This window comes from Carettochelys insculpta, chromosome 23 (genome assembly GCF_033958435.1).
Source record: "Carettochelys insculpta isolate YL-2023 chromosome 23, ASM3395843v1, whole genome shotgun sequence".
NCBI classification, from domain to species: Eukaryota; Metazoa; Chordata; order Testudines; family Carettochelyidae; genus Carettochelys; species Carettochelys insculpta.
The window spans coordinates 10,320,716-10,347,110 of NC_134159.1; the positions used below are offsets into that span (position 1 = coordinate 10,320,716).

At 47.5% G+C, this 26,395-nt stretch overlaps 1 protein-coding gene across 1 annotated transcript in view; it reads left to right on the forward strand.

Moving 5' to 3' along the window:
* The first annotated feature begins 2,118 nt into the window (after positions 1 to 2,118).
* Positions 2,119 to 26,395, forward strand: part of KAZN (kazrin, periplakin interacting protein) — a 401,651-nt gene continuing 377,374 nt past the window's right edge. Inside the window, exons 1-2 of the mRNA XM_074975804.1 lie at positions 2,119 to 2,166; positions 2,391 to 2,577. Of these exons, the coding sequence (XP_074831905.1) occupies positions 2,164 to 2,166; positions 2,391 to 2,577 (190 nt within the window). The 5' untranslated portion in view covers positions 2,119 to 2,163. The remainder of the gene's footprint in view (positions 2,167 to 2,390; positions 2,578 to 26,395) is intronic.

Here is a 26,395-nt window from a genome sequence, read left to right on the forward strand (position 1 = left end):
TTTCAAGTCTTTAGCTAGTCCTTTAAATTCATTTTCTGAACTTCCTACTTATATTTCTACAGTTCATAATCATGGGAAAAGCAGAGAAGGTTTTGTGCCTTCCTTGCAATTCTGATAGGTGTTTTGCAAGCCAGCATTACAATCAGTGGCACCAATAGCCACCAGGACAAGGTGGAAGAGGGACCTGGGTCCCCGCTGCCAAGCGTAGAAGGAATGGGAGTTAGGGCAATCAGTGCTGTGCCTTCCCACTCACTCAGAGTATGTCTATACTTATGGGAAGTGGGGGTTGGTGCACCACGATCGATCTTCTGCAGATCAATTTTGCTGTGTATATGAAGACGCGGCAAAAATCAACCTCTCTGAGCTCAGCCATCGACCCTGGTACTCCATGCTGACATGTGGAGTAAGGGACATCTGAGCAAATCCAAAGATCCCTGGTCTACACCAGGGAACAAAGTCGATCCTGATAGGTCAATTCTAGCTACACTAATATCGTGGCTAGAATTGTGTCTCTGGGATCGACTTTGATCCCCTTGTAGCCTAGGCCTCAGAGTTGCGCAGAGTGGCATTTCAAAGGGGCCCAGACCTCCAGCTGCCATTACTGCTACTTCAGCAGCAGCTGGAGTTCCGAAACTCTTTGACGTGCTGATCCCAGTGGCAACTGCCTTGTTTGCCCTCACCTCCAGCAGGCCTGATTACAATATCTCAGTTTTACAGGTAGCTATAGTGAGACATTAGAAAACACCTGTGGGCACAAGGACATGCACTGAGTTGAGCGATAGAGCTGGGAACAAAAAACTGCAGCAGTCCTGACAATCTCCACTAGAACAGTGGTTCCCAATCTGGGCCCAGTGGACCCTTGGGTTCTGCAAGGGTACTGGAGGGGGTCTGTGAAAAATAAAAAGATAACAATGATCACAGAAAACAAGTTTTAAATAAATTGCAATGTCACAGTCAATTATTTTTGAATTAAATCTCTTCCAACAATGTTATAAATTGATGGCTGAAAATCTACATTGTGGTTTCTCTTCATTTAATTACCTGCACATAGGGGCTAGAATTGGCTTTGATGGGGGAAGCTGTCCACAGACAGTTCGGGGGATGATTGTCGGGTCTGCAATTTGAAAAGTGGCCCTATCCCCCTAGGCAGCCAGAGAAACCATCCCTATGCAAGTGGAACAGTAGCTGGAACGGGGCGAATGCCATGGGCTCTGTGAGTTATGCCTCTTTCTCTTGGCCAATTGCCACCAAAGGAAGGGCTGTTCTGGTCTGACTATGGTCTGAAGAAGTGGGTCTGTCCCACGAAAGCAAACCTAATAAACCATTTTGCTAGTATTTAAAGTGCTACTTGACTGTTTTTTGTTTTCAAAGGAAGGGCGAGTGACTTGGGTTTTCTGCAGTTATTGGCTGTGGGATTTCTACAGGTTGCAAGACTATCCCTCAGGCTGGGCTGGCAGGTGCGGGGGGCATCCGGCCCCCCTGCCTGGGAGATGGCAGCTCCTCGCTGCCCACCTCCCCCAGTGTTTGGGTGAAACCCTGTGGCGCTTTCCCATCGTGGGAAGCGAACCCGGACTAGGGCCACTACAGGGGGCGAGGGTGGCTGGGGGTTGGGGGTGGTCCCTGGTGCCAGGACCACGGGGGGGGGCATGCACCAGCCCTCCCACCCTCGAGGGCAGACAAAGCCCCTTGGCCCTTTCCCCCGAGCATGGCGGCGGCCACTGCAGCGTGGCGCTGCCTCCCCGACCCCTCTCCGTGGCTGGCGGAGCAGGAGGGCGCACCCAGTCCCGCCGCCCGCGCTGCAAGACGCTCCCGCGCTAGTCGGGCTGCAGGGGGCGGTCAGGCTCCCCGCGGGCCGCTGGGAGTTTGGCGGCCGGGCGGCCGCTGCCTCCTCCCCCACTCGCCTGCCCCCGCCGGGCGCCCCGCGCAGGGCTGCGCGCTCCGTGGCCGCGGCTGGAGAGGCGGCGCACGGCGGGGCCGGGGCCGGGGCAGGGGAGGGAAGGAAGCCCGCAGCGCCTCCCGCAGCCGGGCGAGCTCACGCCCCGGGGGAGCCCCTTCCCCTTCCGCTCCTGGCCGGGTGCACCCCGGCGGCCAGGCGCCCTGCAGAGCCGGGGGCTGCGGCGGCGGCGCGGGCGCTGGCCGGGTTCCCCGCCTCCCCCGCTGCAGATGGTAGGCTCCATTTAAAGAGTGCTTGCCCTGCTCGCTCCCCGCCAATGTCCTTTGCACGGCGGTGCTTGCTCGGTCTCCGGCGGCTGGAGCCGGCGCGGGGGAGGTGGAGAGGGGAGCCAACAGGTAGAGGGGGGGAGGAGACCGAGAAGCAGCCGCCCCCCCCCCCCGGCACACCCCCTCCCCTCCCCCGGCTGGTGCATCATGCCGCTCTCTCTCCTCCCCAGGCCAAAATCCGGAGCATGATGGAAGACAATAAGCAGCTGGCCCTGCGCATCGATGGCGCTATCCAGTCCGCCAGCCAGGAGGTGACTAACCTGCGAGCCGAGCTGACAGCCACCAACCGGCGCCTGGCCGAGCTGAGCCCCCCAGCGCAGCCCTCGGTCATGGAGAACAACCAGCACAACACGCAAGGTGAGAGGGGCCCGCCGGGTGGGGGACCGGCCCTGGCCCCAGCGCCGCTGCTGCTGGCCGGGGGTTTGCAGCGACTCCCGGGTGCTGGAGCGTTCGGGGGCCGTGTAACTTTTAACCCTTTCTTCCTAGGGCTCTTCCCTGGCGGCTGGAGTCAGGGCTGCTGCTGCGGGGGGTTGGGGGGGGAAGTGCCCCTCATCCAGAGCTGTGCGTGGTGGGGAGGGGAGGCCGGACTAGGGGAGGGTCTGTGATCCACCCCCACTTATCCACCCACTGTGGGTAAACTTTTAATTGGGGTTTCAGTTCCTGCCGGGTGCTCGGGGCAACGGTTTTGCAGGGGTTAAGGCTCCAGATGCTGTAGCCAAAGCAAGGTTTTGTTTTAGACAGCAGCACGTTGATATTTGCACTTTAAAGGGTTACTGAGATTTAGTTTTGTCTTTAAATACCTGGCTTGCAGCTTTACTCTCCTCCACCCCTGCTTTTGCACTGTAGCAATTCAGTAAAATAAACATGACATGAGGTGCTTCTGCATAGAGTTGGACCATCTGGGGTGTATGAAAAGAAGTATCTCTATGGGATATTTGGGGGGGGGGGGATGTTTTTAGTGCGTGTCTTTCCAGAGCTGGCTCAGCTGTGGGTTAATCCTTCCTGATGGTAGTGGGATGTGTCATGGTATCTTGATCTGGTTCCTTGTGTGGATGGGATGGTTAGAAATAAGATACCCAGTTTATGTTGACACCGTCAATTGCGGGAGCTGTTCGTGATCCTTCAAGGATTACCAGTAGATGAGGTAGTCCTAGACTGCATTGTTTCCCTGGTTGCTGAAGTCAAATGGCAAAGGCATCTGACATTCCCTGCTAATCAGCTTTTTGTCTTTAACGTTGTATGTTCTCCACTAATTTAATTTATTACACTGTAGGCTGCAGAAATCTCAAACCAGAGTTAAAACGGCAGTTGAATAGAATGGTTACTACAACAAATGTGTAGCTATGAGACCTCACATCCTCTCTCTTTAAAAACTACTAGGTGGTGATAGTTTTTTCCATTTATTTTTAAATGATAGGTTCATTTTAAATGTCTCTACGTAAGAATTAAAATATTTGTTTTTTGGCAATTGTGAATTGTTTTAGCCTGCAAATTAGCATTGTTCAAGTTGAATTCCATTCTAAATTCACTCTCAGGTACCTAGAGTTTGATTAAGGTCTAAGAATCAGATTAGTAATTTGGTAACAAAGAAGCCATGTTATAATTGTGATTAATGCATTTTAGTCCTGCTGTTTAATGCATAGTTTAATACAATGGAATTTGTAAATGGCATAACCTGTCCCATAATGTGTTCGGGGGCAGGGGGAGGAGGAAGGCATTGCTAATATGTGCATTTCGATTACCTCACCGTAGCAAAGAAGTCCAGGCGTGTTGTATTTGCAGAGTGCAAGGTACTGGAGATTTTATGAATCACAGGCGAGAGCTGTCTTCTAATGAGCAAATGGCAGGAAGATTAGTTTTGCTAAGAATAAAGACTCATTTTAAAAATCAGTAAAGAATCTGATTTTTATTTTTTTTGCCCCAACAATTAACCCTTCCATGTCCATTCCACCCCTGCCCCCAAAGTTAGGTGGACTTTACCAGCAAGTCTCTTAAATGCAGTAGAAAGGGCTGAGCATATAAACCAGTTTTATTTTTATATATTTACATAATGTCATGAATGCTATATGGTCTTAATTTTACATGAGGGTTACCAAATGAGTGCTAAATTCTTGATGCACAGCTGTTAAGATTGTCAGGTTTTTTTTGCCGCCCCCCCCGTCTTTTCTCTGGCTGAAATATACTGTGTTATACTAATGAAAATAGTGCTTGGGTCACAATTACTCTAGAGATATTTATTTAAAAAAAAAAAAAGACCAGGTAAGCACTGGCTTGCAAGATAATTCACACTCAGAACAATGCTTATGTCTAATCAGAAAATAGTGTAAACTCTTCCCTTTCTTGAACGAGCTATAATTGATTTGAATTTACACCTGCATGATTAGAGTGTCAGTAGATATTATTTACTTATTTACTGCTAGTGTCTTTCAGTATGATGTCTGTTATATTACTTAACAGCTGTATTTTACGGGTAGCTCTTTAAGCAGAGTAGCTCTTCTAAAACACAGGGCAGTGCTTCTCACAAAACTGATTGCTACTCCTTCACATCATTGGGGTTGTGTTTATTAAAATATTAGCACAAATTGATTTACACAGAGTAATTTGTGGGTTTGATCCCTCAAACTTGTCATATTTTGCCATTTATATTGCATAGGGAATTGCAGCTATTAAATTTAATCCACCATCAGATGTGTTTACAGTCCAATCAAGAGTTTGTCCAACCAAACAAAGGAAACAATCCTGTTAATGCTTAAATTTGCTGATGTGAGGATCCCCAGACTACTCACATAAGAAAAGATACCACCTGTGCTTAAGTGGTTTTAGGATTGCTCCCCTGTTCTGATATCTTGCCAGCTGGAAGTTAATTTTCTTCTAATGTGTTTTATATAATCTGTGCATGTGGGAACCTATCAGTTACCTTTTAAAAAAGTATTTTATCTGCTTTTTAATCTGAGAGCTTTTGTGAACATTAAAGGAGCTGAGCCTAAAGATAAATTACCCCTGAATTGTAGTGTACTTTACTAGCCAAAGTATTCTCTTTTGGAATATCTCTGTCAAAAGAAGATGTGAAGAAGAACCTCCTTTCATCTTTCTTCTCGAGTTGAATGAATGGTAATAGGTATGAGAACAACAAGAAGTCTTGTAGCACCTTATAGACTAACCAGATACTTTGGAACATTAGCTTTCGTGGGCAAAGACCCGCTTCATCATATGCAATCAGTGCAGACAATAGGTACGGTGATGTACTGTAGAGGTTATCAGCTTAGATTTGCAGTTAAAAATATAGACTTTTGGCTAGGGAAGCTTGTACAATCCCATTGACTGTTGTTTTTTGAATCTTTGTTACATTTTCCCCTCCCTCCCAGAAAAGTTTGAGCCTTAAGTACTTGCTTGGCTTCTACCATCTTTTAGCAGCAGAAAAATTGATTTCTTTGTGTAATACCCGGGTATGTTTGTGTTTTCCAAGAGCATGCTTTGAAAAAGCCGTTTGTTCTTAGTAGTTTGTAATCTGATGAGTGACTGAACAGAGCTTTTTTCAGTGTGATGTTAGTCTCAGCATAATTGAAAACAATAGATTTGTTGTCGCCTATTTAAAAAAAATGCAATTTATCGAAGTGTGTGGTGGTGCCCAGTGGAGAGCTTTATTTCAGTTTAATAACTATAATTACATACATTATTAAAAACAAATTGAAATGTCAATGGGATCTTTCTGTTATCTAAGGAGTTAGGTCCCAGTGATAAGAGGTGAGGAGCAACAACAGCCTGAAAGAAAATCAGCCAGCTTCCTTTCAGTTGCAACAAAGAGCCTCCAGTAAAGTTGCTGAAGGAAGTTACACTCTGGTAGTTCGGTGCCTACTTCTGCAGTGTGCTAACAGCTTCCCACAACATCTGTAACTCTGTTGCTGAAAGCCCTGTGGTCATGGAGTTGGTCGGTAGGAGTTGAAGAGCACAAGGCAATACTCAGGATCAGGCCCTAAAAGCCAAATTTGGCCCAAGTTGTCTTTGTGTAGGAGTTATGACACTTTCTTTCTGAAGTGAAAATCTGTGTCAGTGTCGCCAACACTTCTATTTTATTTCTTTGCTTGAATTAAAAAGGAGGCTATTATTTTAAATGTGACTACAACCACATACTGCTAGTATTATAACAGAAGCCAATCAGTTAAGTGTAAAATTACATTTGAAGTGAACTGCATTTGTCATTCTTATGGGAGAAAATGGGAAGAACACTTTGTCTCATCAAAACGCCTATTAGATCCACCGTCTCCTTTGTATCATCTTCCTAATTTGCCCTATCATGTTATGGCAACACCTTGTTATATCATTCTGTGTTTCTTTCGTAGGTCAGTCCTGTATACTGATATCGGGCATTGAGTTTTCTCCCAGGTATTTTAAGGGGGCACTCTGAAGGATGATACCAAAAATAAATCTGTCTCTATGTTCTTTGAATAACATAATTGTGATGGGTGTTAAATAGCTACACTGCCAATCTTATGAATTTAAGTAAATAAACTTTGGGAAAGCAAGAGGACTGATAGATCAGGGGATGGCTTACAGCAGGGGTCAGCAACCTCCGACACAGGTGCCAACAGTAGCGTGCGAGCTGATTTTTCATCTGCACTTGAGGTGGAAGCTCAGCCCCGCCCCTCCTCTCCAATGTAGTCAGGAGCTTACTCAAAGCCATGCTGCCTGTGGATTAACAAAAGACCAGGTAGTGCTACCAACCCCCACTTAAAACCTAAAACTCTGTATCTTAATTTCTTTATTAATGCAGCTGTTATAAGTAGGACTGTTAGTGACTTTAAAAAATATCACCAGCACTTCGACTGTACGTAGAAGGCAACAGGTCAAGTTTCGGAACTCCACCTCAGAAAGTTTGCTGAACTCTGGACAACCTAGCAAGCCTTTCACCCATAGGTCCTAGGCTCACATGCAGCCTGTGTTGGTAGCAACTGAGAGTTCTTATGATCTGATGGTGAATTGATGGACTACGTCAAATTGGTTGGATGACCACTCCAGAATGGGCAAGAACATGGCAAAATCTCTGTTAATGCCACAGGGCCCTGAGGTGGTGGTGTGAGAAGAATGTAAGGGTTGATCAAACTCCCTTGGTCATACAGGTACCCACTCCAGATCATGATTAATTCATGTTGGGTGAGGGGAAGTGCATGCAGAGAAGTTGCTCTGCCATGCCCAAGCTTGGTAGACAACCTGTGGCTAAATAAAGGACTTTGTTCTCCAAGGCTGTTAACTTAGTGTCACTTGCTGCAAAGTTTGTTTTTAAAAAACATTGTACTGGTGGCACGCCACAATAACAACCCAATGTGCAGGATGAGGGTCTTCCCTGACGTGCTGTCAGGATTTTTGTCTTATATCCAAACAGCAAAGAGAGACTTTTTTTCAAGGATCCTTTTTCTCCAAACATGTACTTTCCGCATGACAAGGATGGAGCATCTGAGGACAGCTGTGGAGGGAGGGGTGTGCAGAGGGGCATTTGTTCACTCCAACAGGCCTGCACTTATGTGGCCATTCAGGTCACACAACGCCCTGGACAGCCCCCCTGACTCCTCCGTTTAGCGGAGAAAATATTGTTTTGACTTTAGCCTCGCTATGAGTGTGAGGACAGACTGGGGGTGAAATTAACACTTCATGCTCTCAGCGCAGCAATTTGAGCTATTTTATGCAGCCACTAGTGGTACTGATAGAATTGCAGTCTCTTAAAGCCAGATTTTTATGGATATTTTAGGTACCTACCTGCATTTTTAATAGCACAAGATGCTTGGTCTCATTTAGTCCCCATGTGTTCTGATCCATTGTAGCGATGCTTTATGTCGGTTAAGCGATTCATGCAAGGTGAAATTCACAAGGTGGTTTTGTTTCAGTGTGTACCACTTGGATCCTACTTGAACCCTCCGATTTAAGTGGTGCATGGGCATTTTGCTGTGCCTTTTGCACAGGATTGAATTTCACTGTCTTGGCTTAGATGGTTGGAATTTCAGATAGATTTTTTTTCAAAAGTAAGCTAGTTGGAGTCTTCAGGTAACCACAGCCTGGATTGCTCTATGATTGATGGCTGTGTATTATGGCTGTTGTAGTATCAACTTTGGCCTCAATTCAGTAAGGCATTTAAACCTACATTTTAATTTCACTGACTTCTGCTGAAGTGCTTTGCTGAATCTGAGTCTAGGTACTCAGTTGTCAGAAGGAATTGTTTAAAACTTGCTGTGTTGAGTAGCTGTGTCAATATGCTGAATGGCTCTGAAAGCATAGAGGATTACAGCTACTAAGTGAACTGGTGAGTCTAAGAATGTGGCTTCACTACCTGGAAGATTGACCTGGTCAGGTTTGCTCTTCCAGGGTTTGGTTTTTCTCTCAGCTCGTAGGGATGCATGAAATTGAACTGTCGGGGTCAACAGTCGACTGCATACTCAATCTCGCGAGGAGTAAAGGAGGTGAATGAGAGAGTTTTCTCCTGTTGACCTCCTTCAGTGAGATTGATCAGGTAAATCGGTGGTGGATAAGTCGATTCTAGCTACCCAGTTGTTGTAGTTGGAACTGCATATCTACAGTCGACTTTAAGGTCTAGTGTAGACCTGGCCTAAGACCAGAGTGTCTGCTTTTCAGAAGTGGAGTCCATGGGAACTGTTGATGTAAGTCAGTGGCTGGTGTGGGTTGTGTCTCCTCTGTCTGATGAGAGGGATGGGAGTTTGCTACAGCTCCTAGCTGTGGACTTGGTCCTTTTAGTTTCAGCTATAGAGGCTCATGCTGTTAGCTATGGAGATCCCTGGCTTCAGTACCCATTTGTGGCCAGAATGACAGCTATCGTGTCTGTGCTTCTGAGAATAAGGTCTGCAGTGTTTTTCTTTAAAGAGAGTAGGGTTAGCAAACCCTACTGCTCCATGAGGGGAATTATTCCACTACAATCTGAAGCATATTCAGTACTAAGAAAAATTTAGTAGCATATGTGGTTCTCAGTGATGCCACAGGATCAGGGACCTTTATCATTCTGACATTCTTCATAGAGTTTTTTCTATTTTTCCTTTAATGATCTTATTCTTTCATTGCTGTCACTGGAAGACTTTGCCTTGAGCCCAGTAGGCAGTTACATCTGCAGACCGTGCTCTTGCCACTGTGCGACTGATCAGCAAGAGTTGTTCTGAATCGACAGTGTTCGTTTCCTAGTGATATAGTCTGCATTTTGTTCTTCCAAAGCTTTAAGGCTGAGCTAGTGAAAGTAGCTTAAGAAAATCAGACATTCAAGTCCAGTGGTCTCTTGCACAGAGTTCCTTGCATAACCAGGGTGTTAATAATTAAGATCATTGTTATTTTTCATCATATTTCTCACTTTATTTACTTTTGACTCCTTGCCCAGCTGAGAGAGTGAAGAGAGTTGTGTGCTTGTAGAACAATTAAATACACTGGAAGTACATCTGCACACCATGGTGTTCAAATTGCTTGTCTTTCTTTTAGGCCAGGTGTACCAGCTTTCAGGTCCCCTCTACACTTCAGTTTTTAGTGGTTTGATTAAAAATATCCCTCTTAGATCTTTTCCCAAATTTTGCCTAGTCAGGTAATTTCCTTTAGACCTAGTAGGATAATATTTATAACATGTAGAGCATCTTCCACGAAGGCGCTCCAAGTGCTTTACAAACCTGTTGATTAAGCTGTACTAGGAGATGGGTTAGCTTTATTAATGTCCCATTTTCCCATATAACTGATAGTAAACTGAAGTTATGGGGGTAGTAGAGCTAGGCATTGAATGCCAGGCTGTTGAGCCCCAAGGCCTGTTCTCTGGCGATGCGACAACTCATGGATTCCTGTACGTATAGGATGAGGTACTCATCCCCATCTCTGAAAGATCAAGAATGATTGATTATTTCTGCCTGCATTCTTGTCACTGTAGTATCTGGGCACTTAACAAATATACAGCCTGTTCTGCCACCTGTGCTCACACTTAGTAGTACCTCCCCTTTCCGTTAGTCCCACTGACTATTTACTATGAAGGTAGCAGATACAAACTCTGAATTCCTGCCAGTTCTCCTAATAACAAAATTGTTAACACTGGAAACACTGGAAAATTACTTGCACATTCTGTGCAGCCAGTGAATATTCATGATGTAAAGCCACACCAGAGGGATGGGAGAAGAAAGCAATTGATTGAGAAAAATGGAGGGACACCAAAATATTTTGATTTGGAATATAGGGTTGTTACTTTTAAAATTTTCTGTAGGCCTTGGCAATGTACTAGCTTGTTCACACTCGCGTAAGCAATTCATTGACAAGACATATTCCCCCGATCTTGGCCAATGATGCAATTCCCTTTCCTTAATTTATTTATGCTTTTTTTAAACCATCAAACAATGCTTATTTACTTGTTTTAATTTAGGCACAAAAATTCAGTGGGAGCATGATGTATGGTAGTGCTTTAGTCTCCAGCTTATTCAAATTCACTTCTCATAATTTCTTGTTGACAGCCGTGCATGAGATAAGAGAATTTGTTACTGACACAGCAGCTTTCAAATTCAGTATATTAGTAATATGACTAATGATGTGTGTTTATAGCCGCATAGCAATTATGTTTATTTTCAATACCCTGATGACTCAGTTGACCACAGGCATCGTTTTCCAAATATCTGAAGAATTCATGTTCGCTTGAGGGAGATGGAAGGGCTCAGTGCTTTGGAAATGGGCTTAGAGAGCCTTTTGTTTCTAGGTAACATCACAGAGAGAAGCGCAAGAGCTACGGTATTTACAAAGGCAGTAGAGGAGGCTCAGGGTAATTTAGAACATGATTTCTTAGGTGTTTGAGAGAACAGTGGGGTTCATTGCTTACTAGCAGGAAGCCCAAGGAACTAGGAGCGAGGAGATCTGGTTTCTCATACTAGGTTTTGCCACCATCTTGCTACATAGTTGTGGGCAAGTTCCAAAGTTTTCAAAAGTGCCCACTGATATTGGGAGGCTTCTGTTTGCAGACTCTCAGTCTGAAGAGGTGGCTCTCCTGATCTTCGGAGACATGTTGAAATCAATGGGAGTGGTGGATAGTCAGCATCCCTGAAAAACCAGCCCGAGACGTCTCATGCGGAATGCCCAAAATCAATGGTGGCTTTTGAAACTGTAGGCTTAAGCCTCCTGGTGTGTAAGTGCATCTGCCTGCACAATAGGGATGAATTCTCACCTGTGTTCGCAAAGTGCTGTAGGAGTCGGAGGTGAAAGTTTCTGTTATTGCAAAGTATTATTACACAGACTGCAGTGAGCTTTTCAGGGTGTGTGTGTGAGAGAGAGAGAGAGAGAGAGAGAGAGAGCAAAACAAGAAGTTAGGGAAATAGGAGAGATGCTGCTCGAATAAGCTACTGAAGTAGTTTTAGAATACATGTTTCTTTTGGGTCACACTCTTAGCAGTCGCCATGCCCTGGACTTGCTCTGAGATTTTCATTATTGCACACAGGTCTTAGCTGTGTTTTTGGCTTCCAATGAAGTCACCTCCCAGCATGCTACTGGGGAAACGCAAAGGTGTCTAGACCTGCAGGTTTGCTCTTCAAGGCAAAAGAAGCCACCAATTTTCTGGAGATTGTTGCTGGCATTCTCGGTGACTTGTGCTCCCGCAGTGCTGAAGCTGCTTGGGTGACTTAGCAGTCTTGGGGCATTCAGAATGCTCCACAGACCAGTTGGCCTATTACTGTGGGGCTTTTCTTCAAAGCATGCAAGCATTGTGAGCAAAGGATAACTCTGGGACGTGAGCTCACTGTACAGTAGAGGCTGAGAGCTGCCTTTGTAGACTAAGTGAAGGGGACAACGGGACCTAGGATAGCAGAGCAATGTTTCCCAAATGGTGTTCTGTGGAGCCCTCGGGTGCTGCCAAATGAAAATAAAGGTTCCACAAGAAAATTCCATTGCAATACCTGATGCTTCTGCGGCCTTCTGACCTGCCACTGCTGAAATAGTAGAAACAAGTTTTATTGGTTTAATGGCCAGCGGGGCAGAGGGAGGGATCCGGCCATTAAATCAACTGAGTTTAGTTCCATTATTTCAGCACCGGCAGGGCAGGGAGCTACAGAGAGCCCCTCACATGCCTGCTACCCGAGTGGCCACACCCCTCTGGTGGGCATGTCTTGGCTCATCCCCACTAGGAGAACACCTCCATGGCAGTCTTCCTTCCACTGGGCGAATGTGGGCACCCATCACAGGCTCCCCAGCTGGTGCTACAGATGGGTTAGTCTCGAGGGCTGGGTAGTGGCTGAGCTGGGTTAATCCTGGTGATCGGGGGGCATGTTTGGGGCTGAGAGAAGTTAAGCCTGGGGATGGGGGAGCAGGCTTGGGGGTCGAGGCCAGGTAAAGCCTGGGAATGGGGTTCCGCAAAATTCTTTCTAGTTGAAAAGAGTTCCATGGACAAATAAAATTGGAAAACACTGTAGTTGATGCTGGAAAGGGGCTGATTTATCCCAGCTATAAAGCCTGGGTATGAACAACTTAGCAGAGTTATTTATTAGGATGCAATGGGCCATTGGCTCAAGGGGGTAAGTGCCAAAGATATCGTGTATCGGAGAGGTAGCCGTGTTAGTCTGTATCTTCAAAAACACCAAGATGTCCTCTGGCACCTTATAGACTAACAGATATTTTGGAGCATAAGCTTTCGTGGGCAAAGACCCACTTCATCAAATGTCATGATACTTCAGCGCAAACCAGCTAGGCTCTTGTATGAGTGAAGTGATCTGATCAGTTACTTACTCCTTTGATCTTGTAAGTCTTTTCCTCTCTTGGATCCCTTCAGTGAGTGCTCTTGGGTTATGTCTACCACTAGAGAGTTTGCAAGTGTGTTCTGTCAACAGTAAATTGACGGAATGTGGCACATTCATTGACAGCGTTCTGTCACCCTCCCAAGAGTCAGAACGCATCTGTTGACAGGAAGCAAGTGTGGCTGCTCTGGGGACCCTCTGAATGGGAAATCCTCCATGGTGCCAGCCTGCAGCCCCTGGGAGATGCCCTGTCCACAGCAATGACAGCTCTGTGCTCCCAGCTCCGGCCAGCCTTAAAGCCGCAGGGAGCCCCAGAAACCCCATGGCAGGAAGCTGAGTGCATACAAACAGCACAGCAGGAAGCTGCTTGTCTCCACGCACCACAGCCACTCCCTACAGTGGAATCTTACCTGGTCGTGGAAAGCCAGCTGCTGCGTGACCCACTGGGGCCCTCTAGGGAGCTGCTGGAGAGGTCCCAGGAAATTTCCCTCTTTCCCCGCCCCCCCCCACGCACAAAACGTCTGTCAAGGACCTCCTCAGCCTCTGGGCAAAGGAGACAATACTATTGGACCCATCCGCCAAGAGGCGCACTGCCCTGGCATACACCCAGCTGGCCATTGCCACCCTGCCTACACTCTGGAGCTGGTGCGGGCCAAGGTTAAGGACCCACCACCTGCCTCTGTTAACGACTAGTTCCACCAACTCCTGAGGGGCGAAGACACCTTTCCTCCGACTGCACCAGAGCCCCCACCCCCAGTCTCCTGGTTGCTGGAGCCAGAGGAGGAGGAGGACCACCCTGGGGCCTAACCAGAGCCAGTAGCAGATGTTGGGTTTGAGCCAGGGAGGACACACTCATGATCTCCCTTGACTTGGGTCTCTCGAGTCAGGCCACTTCTAGGGCATCATCAGACCTGTTTAGGGTCCCTATGGTAAATACCCCAAGCTTCATACACCCCAGGGTGTGGGGGGTGGATGCAGCCGGGGCATGCTGCAAGGCTCAGCAGGCCGGCATGGGTGCAAACTCATGCTGCAGTCCCAGCACGTGCAACCATGTGCACGGCAGCGTGTCCCAGCTGGACCCAGCAGGCAGTTACGGGGCATGGGTGCCAGGACACTGACAACTTTATGGAAGCGTGGATGAGCCTCAGGCCCTGGGAGGTTGGGAGGGGCCCACCTGCCCCTGGCACAGCTGAAAGCGGGCTAGCCACATGCGCACAAGCCTGACCCTAGACACACCCAGGCGAGCATCTCCCAGCACACGGGCATGCCCACAGGTGAGAGTCAGCACCCGCTCCCATGGACAGTGTTGTGAACTGCACATGGGCGGGGGGGTCCCTTCCTGCCAGGCCTGACCCCGGCTGCCGCCCCATTGGTGCAAGGGGATCTTGAGGCCGATGCCGCTTGGAGTCCAGCTTCCGTGCAGGGTGGCGTCTATATCTGTGAGGTGGATGACTCTCTGCAGTAGGATGCTGTTAATTGCCATCATGGCCTACATTGTGAAAGGACAAAATGCACCCATGCAGGGACTAGGGGAGGGAGCTCCCCTGTTCCCCTTCCCCCCCTCGAGCTCTCCCGGTGGGATGGTGCAGTCCTCCAGAGACAGGGCTTTCCCCCCGAATCTTAGCCCTTGCATCCCTGACCCTGCTCCCCAAGGGTCCCCCTTCGACGGGACACCCTCCTCCCACCATGCAGTACTTTACTTGCATGAGGACGGCCTCAGCGGTGGACTTCCCCACACCAAACTGGTTCCTGCCAGAGCTGTTGCTGATGGGTGTGGCGGGATTCCGTAAGGTGAAGGTGACCCACTTCTCCAGGGGGATGGTGGGCTGCATCCAGGTGTGCTGTCTCCAGAGGGCAGTGGCAAGCCGGGTGGAGTGCTCCAGGAAGGTGTCCTTGCTCATGTGGAAGTTCTGGAGCCACTGCTGGTCACCCCACTGCTCCATGACGAGTTGGTCTCACCAGTCAGAACTGGTGCTGTACCTCTAGATCTGCCTGAGCACTGTAGGGGGGCAAGCGCAGCTGGGCCCATGCGGCAGCCATGGTGTGCTCCTTGAAGCCGATGCCAGGCTTGTTCCCCCAGAGGAAGAGGAGGGCGGCCAGGATGAGGTGCAGCAGAAGCTGCAGCACCTGCATGTGGGTTCCGTGCAAGGCCCCCATGGGCTGCTCTGGCACGACGGCTAACTGCGAAATGCAAAGTCTCTCTCAGCAAATGCCTGAGCCCTCTACTAGCTATGCTGTCCCTCAAGGAGGTAGGCAGGCCTTGGCATGGGCAGGTAGCGTGCATAGGGGTGGGGGTGTCCTTTTAAGGGTGTATGTCACTGGGGCTCCCGGCAGTGTTTGCCAGATGCTGACCTCATCTGCAAGGGTGCGGGGGCTGTTCTGTTGAGAGAGTGGCCAGGCAGGCTGGCTGCTGTCTGTTGACAGAGCGATCCCCTTTTGTATGTGGCCGCAATCTGTCAACAAAAGTTTTGTCGGAAGGTCTCTTCCGACAGTGACTTCTGTCGACAAGTTGCTGCAGTGTAGGCATAGCCCCAGTGATGGAGCAGTCGACTCATGATAATTCTGTGATTATCATCAGCGCAGAGTCCTGTCACTTCTAGTCGCAAATCTCTGGGTGTCTGCTTGGTGAAATGAGGCAGCTGGTGCATTGGGCGGGGGCGGGGGCGGTTTTTGGGAGCTCCATATTCCTGATGCTGCCATATAAGGAGAAACTAAAACCTGTGCATTCAAATCTGTTGGGGATGGCACTTGGTTCTGCTGATAGGGCAGGGAACTGGACTTGATGACCTCCCAAGGTCCCTTCTGGTTCTGTGAGATGGTTAGAAGATGAACCAACGCAAGGAGTTGTGCTCTAACACGAGAGAGCTAGGTGAGGAACAGATTTCCATCATTAGACTTTTGGGTCTGTGCTCCTGCCTCCTGTTCTGTGATTCCCCATGAGCCGCCTACCAAACTGATTGTAAAGAGATTACATCTTATTGATTTCCATCAGCTTGGGGTGTGTGCAAGCACTAGGATGCCTGGCTCTGTGTTTAGAGCGAAAGAGATGTGAAAGCCTTTTTTGTACGAGCCTGTGATCAAGTGTCATGATTTCTAAAATACGAGCCCCTCTCACAGAGAGGTTGCGGAGGGACAGGTTTGCGGTGTCTGTGAAGAGATGGTAGCAATGCTGGGGAGAGCTTTTGGAGCCTGCTGCCTGGCACATTTGAGACAGGGAGGACCTTGCTGCCAGGGTGGAGTTGGGGGCAGTTAAGATCTGGTGCTTCCTTGCCCAGGTGGGCTATTCAGATTCAGTCTGGCTGTCAGCAGCATGATGCAAATGAGGGTTCACAAAATTGCAAGTAGGATAAGGGGCTGGCGACAGAGGGTTTTTTTTGCCAGCAGAACCACATCTACACTGCTTGTTTTCTGCTATGAATATGCAAATATGCCATGCTAATATGCAAATGAGAACCTGTTGACAATTTCGTGAGGCCTTATTTGCATGATGCTGCCAGCAGCTGGACTGAATCTAGATGCAGCCTCACTGTTTGGAAGACAGAGGTGGGCAGTGTGGATTTGGGTAGGACAGGACACATTCAGGGCCCCAGGGCTGCAGTGAACCTCAAGATCAGAGAGTCTCTGTTTTCTCTTCTGCTTATGTTAACTTCCTTGATTTTTCTAGTTCTAAGCACATCCCTTGAGGATGTGGCTTTGCTGCCTGCCTCTACACCCTGGTCTCTTTTAGCTGAGCCATTGCTTCGTACTTCTCAGCCCACAAGGCATTTCTACCTCTAAACTGAAATCTTGTGCTCATCATCAGCAAAATGCGTCCTGTGAGTTAGTGAACACCAGAATCTTGACCTACCTGTTTCTCACTATCCCCTCTCTTAGTCACCAGCTTCTCTCCTTGTATGATTGGATCCTTCAAGGATCCAGGAGCTCACTTCTATTTCTTCTACTGGACACAGGGAGAGTGAACTATTTCTTACACTGACAACTGAGGTAAATTTGGGGGGGGAAAAAAAGTGGTATTTGGGCTGAATAGATTTCCTGAGTTCTGTGTGAGCTATATAGAAAGTAGGAACATGACTTGGCACCAAAATGGTGCTTTTCCTGGCAGAAGTAGGCCAGAATCAGAAGAGCTGACACTTGCAAGTGTATAAATTAGCTTTTGGCTGTGACAGGAAAACAAGATTTGTGCCTCTGTTAAGGCAGAATAGGGCTGGTAATGGCTATGTAAAAGGGATGGGTAATAGGAGAGTCTCGGAGGTTTGAATCACAATCTTTACTAGCCTTTTCGTTCTTGTGAAAACATGGCATTTGCAGAAATCAATATGCCTTTGCTTTGCTAGTCTTAAAAAGCTGGTGTGGTGCCATTTGGTGTGTGGTCTTGGTCACAGCAAGAATTATTATTGTTTGGCTGAAAACCTCCAGCTGATGGCTCCACTGTGTGGACTTGGGGGTTGAGCATAGTTCAAAGGTGTTTAGCCATTTTTTCAGTCTCTGCCAGAGGCAGTTCTTTGCACCCAGTTCCTAGCTTTGTCCTTCAGTCCATCCGTTTGGTCACTTGCCCAAAGAAGTGGGAACTTCTTCCCAAACAGTTACTGTATGGTTCCTAAGCACATCAGGACTAGCATCTATCTTTCCCAGCCCATGAGTGGTACACCTCCATGGTCCCTGTGGGCTTTGCAGACCCACCTATTTAAGGTTTTCTGAACGTAGACTTGCTCTACTCAATGCTTTGGACCACCTAATAACCAAGTGGGTAGGACTTTCCAGTAGTTGCATAGGCAAAGAGATACATACACCGCAAATGTGCTGCTTATGATGCATGACTGTTTGTTGTATCTTATTAAGCAGGCATCAGTCCATCACGTTTAAACAAATTACTCATCTTCATTGAGATGAATATTGATCTATAATGGCCAGGAGCTGAACAGCAAGAATAAGCCACCCCTAGGTTTTGGCTGTAAACGTTTCATGGTGGTGTTGCCCTGACTAGTTAGTTGTTCTACCATCACCTCAACAACTAAAGCCCTAAAACACCTCAAGCACTTTATCTACTTTGTTCTGCTTTTGGTTAGCTCTAACTGATCATTCTCAGCCTCCTCAGAGATGGATTGGAGAGGGTTACATTCGTGTAGCGATTTTTTATTTATTTATTTATTTATTTAAAAAACATCGCCAACAAATGGAGCTGCCTTTGCAATTCCAATAGAAACCTGTATGTGGGGGTGGAATTTAGGACTCTTCAGGCTGATTTGCTAAAGGAGCACTGGCATGAAAATGGCTTGCCAATTTTTGAAAGAAATATGCTGCATAGAGGTCGAAAGCAAAGCTATTCGGTTTGTAGGTTTGTTATTATTTATGCAATTTTCTTTCCCATTTTTTTGAAATAAACACAATTTTAAGAGTTCATCTGGTTGTACTGAACCAAAGGAGGGCAAATGGGTGCTTTTTGCAGCATGACAAGGAAAAATGAAGTAATCAGTGGTCAGGGCCTCCCTGTGTTAGGCACTGTACAGATAAGTGGAACAAAGAGGCTGTGGCTACACTACCCCTTCCCTTTCGGAAGGGGCATGTAAATTATAGCTGTTTGAAAATGCATGTGAGGCACTGATATGAATATTCAGTGCCTCATTTGCATAATGGAGGCCTCCCGGCCTGTCAAAAGTGCTGATTTTGAACTAAAAATAGCCGTGTAGCCAAGCTTCCTTCGAAAGGGTGCCCTGATTTTGAAAACACCCTTCTTCCCAATTGAAAGTGTTTTTCAAAACTGGGGCACCCTTTTGAAGGAACCCCACCTACATGCTATTTTTAGTTCAAAATCAACACTTTCGATGGGCCAGGTGGCTGTCATTATGCAAAGGAGGTGCTGAATATTCATATCAGTACTTGATTTGCATGTTTGAATGGCCATAATTTACATGCCCTTCCAAAAGGGAGGGTTAGTGTAGCCACAGCCAGAGAGTCCCAGCTGCAGAGAGCTCATGGGGCAGAAGTCAGACAGTATTCAACAAGTGGATGACAAGACCAGTGGGGAATGAAGGAACAGTAAAGATGGCTTTGTTTGTGGCTTGCTGCCGTCCTAGCTGGGGAGCTGCACTGTGCCTAGGGTGTTACAGGATCATAAAGAACATTCCTGATGAACCAACGTCAGCTGTTTCCTAATGGCTCCAAGAGGCAGTTAGCTTTTGGAACGAGACAGCCGATGAACAGTGGTGCCCGTTCCCAGCAAGAACCCATAGAGATCACTTGGAAAGGTTCTAAGGGAACAAAGGTGCTGGACCTAAGAGTGCTGGGTAATGTTCCCTCTGATTTTTTCCATGTGTGGGCAGAATAAATTTTATGCACACCCAGGCATGCGCCGATGTGCACCGCTAGTAGGAGCACGTGCTGCCGGCTGTGGGTGCTTTACTAATAAGTTGGGTGGCACTGGTGCTGAGGGTGTTGCCATGCTGGTTGGCTTGAAGTGATTTCATTCATATGCAGAGTTCACAGCTTAGTTCAGTGTCTCTCGGAGCTCCCCTTACACACACTTCTCGCAGCATCAAGAACATTTCCAAACAGAGGGTCAGTCCAGCATTTTAGATCGGGCCTGTTCATGCTCCCACTGAAGTCAGTGGGAGTTTTGCTGTGGACTTCAGGGTGAGAAGGATTGGACTCTTTGCTCAGCTACTCTGGCTTCTGAAGACATAGCGCTGAGTACACAGCTAGGACCAGTGCAGTGGGGAAAAATTCCTTGCAAAGCCACCTGGTCATTCTAGAGTTCTGGGTCTCTGTAGGAGAAGGGAAGAAGAGGAGGACAGTGAAGGGGTTGTTCCTAAACAAGGGGGCAGAGCTGCTTATTTCTCCTAAGCCTTGGGTGAAATCCTGGCCCTCCTCAAATCTCAGCAGGACTCTTGTCACTGATTTCAGTAGGGCCAGGCGTTCCACCCTGATGCTACAAGCTGTCAGTTCAGCTCCTCTTGGACACATCTCGATCGCTCAACCATACCTCAGTGGACTTCGCCACCGTCCTTGGCAACCCAGGCAAAATGGTCAAGATATGAATAAACCCCAGAGACTAAGCTTCTGTCTCATACCCCTGAAGCAGTTCCCTTGTGTCACTGAGCGTGGGGAGGACCCTGGACCATGCACTCCCGTCTGAGTCAGATTGACACTTGGCCAGCAAGTAGCACAGGTTTTGTTAGATAGCAGGGTCACAGCATAGAACAGATGTCAGCACAGAAACCAGAAGCATTCAGTACAGTCCATCTTGAGGGGCGGGGTGGGGGGAGGTCCTGAGGGAGTCAGAGCCAGAACCCTGGCCCTACCCCCTTCCTCCTCAGCCCCACTCCCAGCAGCCAGGCCCCTCCTCCAGCCTTTGTCTTGCTTTCTAGGCAAAAGGTGTGACCTGGCTGCACCCTCTTCCAGGCTCGGGTTACAAAGGGCATGGCAATTGTGTATATAGAAGAAAATATCACACTTGAAACTCCAGTCACTAGCTAGTCATTGGCACAGTGCCCAGGGAAACTGAGGCACTCACATTGGGTTAGTACTGGACAGGTGGAAATACATGCAATATAACAAGGGGACTAAAATTCCCCAGCACCCCACATCGTCACACCTCGGCATTCCAGCAGAGGTACGTTGGCCAGGAGCTTGTGGTGCCCCTTACTGCACTGCCCCTTGTCTGTGGATAGACAGGGTATTAGCAAAAGCACCAGTGGGATTTAGGTGCCAATGTCCCATCAAAAGTCAACGGAAGTTGGGTATCTAATTGCCTGTTTAGCCTCCAGGACTGTCAGTCTGGCACTTTTCACAGGCTCTAAGTTCTCTTAATACCTACCTAAGGAAGGTTAAAAAAATCAGATGCACCCTCCAAACACAACCAGTAAGGCTGGGACCCACTTTTTGCCAGATGCCTTTTTGACTCTCTCTTGTTCGTCAAGAGAACAAAGCCTAGTCCAGAGAGAAAGGAAGGCCCAGTGGTTAGTGTGCAAACATAGGATTTGGGACATGGGTCACTTTGCACCACAGATTTTCTATGTGACCCCAGGTCACTTAATCCCTCTATGTCTCTATTCCTGAGCTGTAAAAATGAGGTAATTTCTCTTTCCTGCCTCACCGGAGAGTGGCGAGGATAATGTGCTGCAGATTGTGAGGTGCTTTTAGATGTGCTGATGAAAAGCACTATACAGAAGAGCTAGCTGGCATTATAATTTACAGCCCTCTTTGGCAGAAAGGCAGTGAGGTTCTCCAGCCAGACTCTACCCTTCGCAGATTGTATTGCAATAGATAGAAAGAGCAGGCTCTGTTTAGGAAAATGCATTGGGGTGAATTTGTGACCCTTACATGAGTGCATCTCCATGCACTTAGTAGAGCCAGGGGTGAGCAAACTTTTTATACTGGGCCCTACTTTTTGTCCCTGAAATTAGCAGGTCTCCTCCAACCTATCTAGTGTCATCCAAACTGAGGGAAATTTTGGCTATGTTCATATGGAGAAATAAAAACTAACCAACAACTTTTGGTGTGTGTAAGAAAATAAGTCTGTAGAATGTAAAACGCAAATATGCAGACATGAAAACAGCAACTTATTTCAACACTTTTCATGAAAGGGATGAGCCTGAGACCCAGCAGCTGATCGTGCTGCACCCCCCCCCCTTAAGAAATTTCACGCCCCCCCACCCCGAAGGGGGCTCACCGCCCACTTTGTGCACCTCTGTAATAGAGCAACTCCCGATTTACATTCATGAAAGGAAGAGACTCAGATTCTAAATTCCAAGGCTTGCAGTACACTCTCCGTGGTATTTGAATGTTACGTTTTTGTGGTTTAATTCAACAGCAGCTTCAACTGAAGGCAGATTCTTCACCCTGTGATCATAAAAAGGGTCGCCACCTTGCACATTTTCCGCAGTAATGTTTGTTTTTAATAATCTTTAATATGTCCAATTTATTTGCTTTTATCTTTGTGACGATGCCTTATCTGCCCTCTCCTTTTATTCACCTGCAGAATCTTCATTCATTTCTTGATGTTTTCCATCTTTATTAATGTGCCCAGGGTGCTTAAATGGCTTTGCCAGTATTTTTGGCTTGCTGAGGCGATGGCTTGAACTAGGGAAGGGGAAGCTCTTTGATGCTGCCGTGTGTGCATTCTGTTACATTTGCTTCATCTAATCAAATTGTTATGGATGATCATTGCCCTCAGCTGGAATGCAGCACAGCCAAAACCAGCATAAATCTGAACAGGGTGTTCACCCCCTGACCGCTCTGCCTGCTGTGCTATGGGGCAGTCTGACGGGGCACCCTGCAGTCTGTCCTGTTTGAAGTTGTTCTGTGGAGTCACTGGAGCAGGGAGACTAGATCCTGTGTGTCCCATGTCTAACCACTATGTACTGAGTCGTTCTTGCTTCCTGCCTCTGTCTGGCCAGTTGTTATTTCAGTATTTATAAGGGAGGTAGTAACACCACCACACTGTCTTCCTCCTCATCCCACACTCTGTCCCTGGATTGGGTCCCACAGGTGAGACAGGCAAGGAACTGCTTATTTTCCTCCGGTTTGTGGCTTGCACTGGGGCTTTGATGTGATGGGCACCCAGATGTCTAGAATGGGACCGTGCATGAGTTCAGAGGGAGAAACGTAGGCACCTAGGGAACTTGCACAGCAAAAGCCAAGGCTTCAGGATATCCGATGAGTGGGGGTTTTGCAGCTCAGTAGTGGTATCCAAACAGGGACTTAAGCACCTAAATCCCTCTGTGGATCTGGTTATTGAGCTTTGGAATCATTTAAATGCTTTGGAAAGCATTACCCAAGATGCCTTAAGGAATATCATAGCTGTAATGGTATACAATAAGCCATACATGTTAAAAGCAAGACTCCTCGGACCCTGAATGGCTGTGAACACCTCTTACAGCAGGGAGTTGAATAAAATGTATTTTTGCTTTCAAGCAAAGTGAAGGCAGTAAAAACCACTTTGCACTTCAGTCTCTTTCACAGGGAACATTTTTATATGCTGTTTCTCCTTGGACGTGCCTCGTTTTGAGGATAGTTCAGTGTATGAGCTGAGCTCATCTATTCTATCTGGCTCCACTGTGCTCTTCATGGCAGTTCAAGTGTATTCATTAGGGACTGGTTTCATTCCTAGTGTAACACCTCCTCCGAGAGTCACCTTTATTCTGGGATAGCAAAACACATCTTTGATTCAGGGTTATACATAATGCTGGGTTAATAGCAAGTACTTCCTAAACAGGTTTGATTCCCTTGTCAGTTTCTTAGGCCATGTCTGTGCTGAAGCCTGAGTCTAGCTTCAGACCCAGGCTTGAGCCCAAACTCCTGTCCACACACACCTCTCTCAGGACATGTGTATACTACAGGTGAAAACCTGAGGTTGGCTCATGGCAGCTGGTGTAGGCTCCTGGATGATGGAGCTGTTTCCTGGCCCTGTAGATTTTCAGGGATGGGCTGTTGCCTGAGCTCTGGGATCCTCCCATCTCCAGGACCCTTGAGCCCTGGCCCAGAAGACTACACTGCAGATAAACTACCCCACAGCTGGAGCCTGAATCAGTTGTCACAGGCCAGCCACGTGCGGCTGTGTGGACATAACCTCAGACTCCTGCTCAGAGGGAGGGTCTCGGAAACCTTCAGAAATAGAGCGTTTGAATACAAACTGAGAGTTCAAGCCCTACTGCTTTGTAGACTCAGCCCTCCCAATTTGGATCCAGTAATAGAGAGGTCACCTCTGTTAGTCTGTATCTTAAAAGAAATAAACCAGCAGTCCTGCAGCACTTTAAAGACTAACAAAATAATGTATTAGGTGATGAACTTTTATGGGGCAGACCCACTTCTTCAGTTCATCTTCTTGTGTCCCGGCAGTCCACCAAAATCCCACAATCCTGTGGGCCAACTTCCTTGTTTCTCTCTATCCCAAGAATCTCCTGTTGATTCTAGGGAGAAAACCCCTGGATGAAGTACAGCAGCTCAGTCAGTCAGTGTTATCCCTTCCATTGGGCTGCAGGCACCCCATAAGACACCTTCTTGTGTTTGCAAGGGAGAGCGACCAGAAGATTTTTGCAAAGCTCACTGCTGCATGGTCGTGGACACAGCCAGATTTTGGGGAATCTCTCGTGAGAGGCAAACAAAAGAGTGGAATGTACTTGAGACTACCAGCGGTGAGCAGTGAAGGAGCTGGTCACAATGCAAATTTACTGGGCCTCTGACCAGTGCCAGGAGCAAATTAAGTGGCCCAAGACTAAATATAGGGACTGGAATCCTACCACGGGCAACTTGCTGAGTTCAGGCCAGTTTTAAGGTGAGTTTGAGGGGATGCTGGGGACTGCACCAGGCATAGAGCTAACAGTGATGCGCAATGACCTTGATAGTCAGGAATACGCATTGCTGGTGACAGCAGCACCAACAGCCGCTGTAGGCCTGGGAGCAAGGTGGGAGGAGGGCCTTGCTCCAGGCCAAGGGGAAAGGGACAGGGCTTAAGGTAGTCAGCCTGCCCCACCCTATATTCCCTCAGAGCCACATGCAGAGTGGAGGCACAGCTCTCTGCAGCATTTCAAAGGGGCCCAGAGTGTCTGCCGCTGCTACATGCTAAATGTTGGGCCCAGTGGCAACTGTTCTCACCCCCTGACCCAGTGGGCTTAGTGACAGAACCTAGCGGAAGGACGAATGGGAGCCAGCTGCAGGCACTGAATGAGGATGATGGAGTGACTCTGTCGCTGGAACTGGTCCAAGTGGAGGCTTTGCAGCAGGAGCAGCATGTCCTGGGGCATTCAAGAAGGAGCTGTTTGATGCGCCCCTTCCTGTAGGGATAGCCTGCCAGGAAGCCTGTGGGAGACACAACAGCTGCCCTGGAGCCAAGTGTCTGACTCTGCTTCAGTATTTGTTAGTATAGGAATGGAGGGGTGGGATTTCCATTCTGTGAACCAATGCAAAAGCTATTAGAAGCCATTTCTAGCAGCGTGCATCCACTAATAATGGGGGGGTAATGCACCAGTTCCTCTCCTCCCACCCACCTTGTGGTGTTTTAGAGGGGTAACCAAGAGATGCAAACAGTAAAGCCTGTTGAAAGTGAATTTTAATGGAAACACCTCAATTTTGGTAGGGCATTCCTGTTTCTTAAAAATTATAACCTTACATTGCCAAGCCTGTAAACAGCTTGTTCTGTAAGCACTCAACAGTGTGATACACCATCTGGAAACCAGGACTTGCATTAACAGCAGTGTTGAGAGCAAGACATCAGAAGTCATTCTTCTGCTCTATTCAGTGCTCTTTAGGCCTCATTTGGAATACTGTGTCCAGTTCTGGGCACCACGTTTCAAGAAAGATGAGGAAAAATTGGAGAAGGTCCAGAGAAGAGCAACAAGAATGATTAAAGACGTAGAGAACATGAGCTGTGAGGGAAGACTGAAAGAACTGGGCTTGTTTAGTTTAGAAAAGAGAAGACAGAGAGGGAACATGATAGTGGTTTTCAAGTACTTAGAGGGTTAGAAGGAGGAGAGAGGAAAAAATGTTCTCCTCACATCTGAAGATAGGACAAGGAGCAATGGGCTTAAACCGCAGCAAGGGCGGCTTAGGTGGGACATTAGGAAAAACGTCCTGTCAGAGTGGTTAGACACTGGAATAAATTGCCTGCAAGGGTTGTGGAATCTCCATTACTGGAGATATTTAAGAGCAGGTTAGACAGACACCTATCAGGGATGGTCTGTGGGGGACGTTCCACTTTCTCCTCCTTTGTATTTCCTCCCCTTTCTAATAATGAACTGTCTTTTTTTTTTTTCTGTAGGCCAGCACATCACTGATCTCAAGTTATTATCATATACTTTAATTGCTGACCATAGCCCCTTTTGTATTTATATATCATATGTGATTTCTGGCTGACCCAGTTATTCAGTCTGGTCTCAACTGGTTATTTCAGGATTTTTCATATAGCAGTATACCTGTTTAATATAACTATATCCTCGATTTTAATGGACTAATGGGGAAAGGAGTATCTGTTAATGATGAAAGTCCATTATATCCTAATGTTTATACTGTACGATGCTGCACTGACCTCCCCAGGCCATCACCCACACCTGTCTTCTGCTTCCCCACTTCTGCCCCATTCTTCCCCTCACACCTCGATCTCTCAGCTACCAGGAGAGGCGCTGAATGTCAGCCTGGCTCCTTCCACTCCTGCAGCTCTTAGTGCTGTGGCCCCACAGGCAGCATAGCTTTGAGCAATTTCCTAGCTGCATGGGGAGATGGGGTGGGGCGGAGCTAAGCTCCCTCCTCAGGTGCTGATGAAAATTGACTCACAAGGGGTTGCTGACCCCTGCTCCAGACATACCAAGCCACTTTTGGACCAACATACAATGTGAGCATCCTTATGCTGGAGTATTGGAACAAGCTGCTCACAAAACTCCAGAAGCAGGTTTGTGTGACAGTGTGCTCCCATGAGTCTGTATTTGAGGCCTTGATCCAGAAGCGTTTGTCTG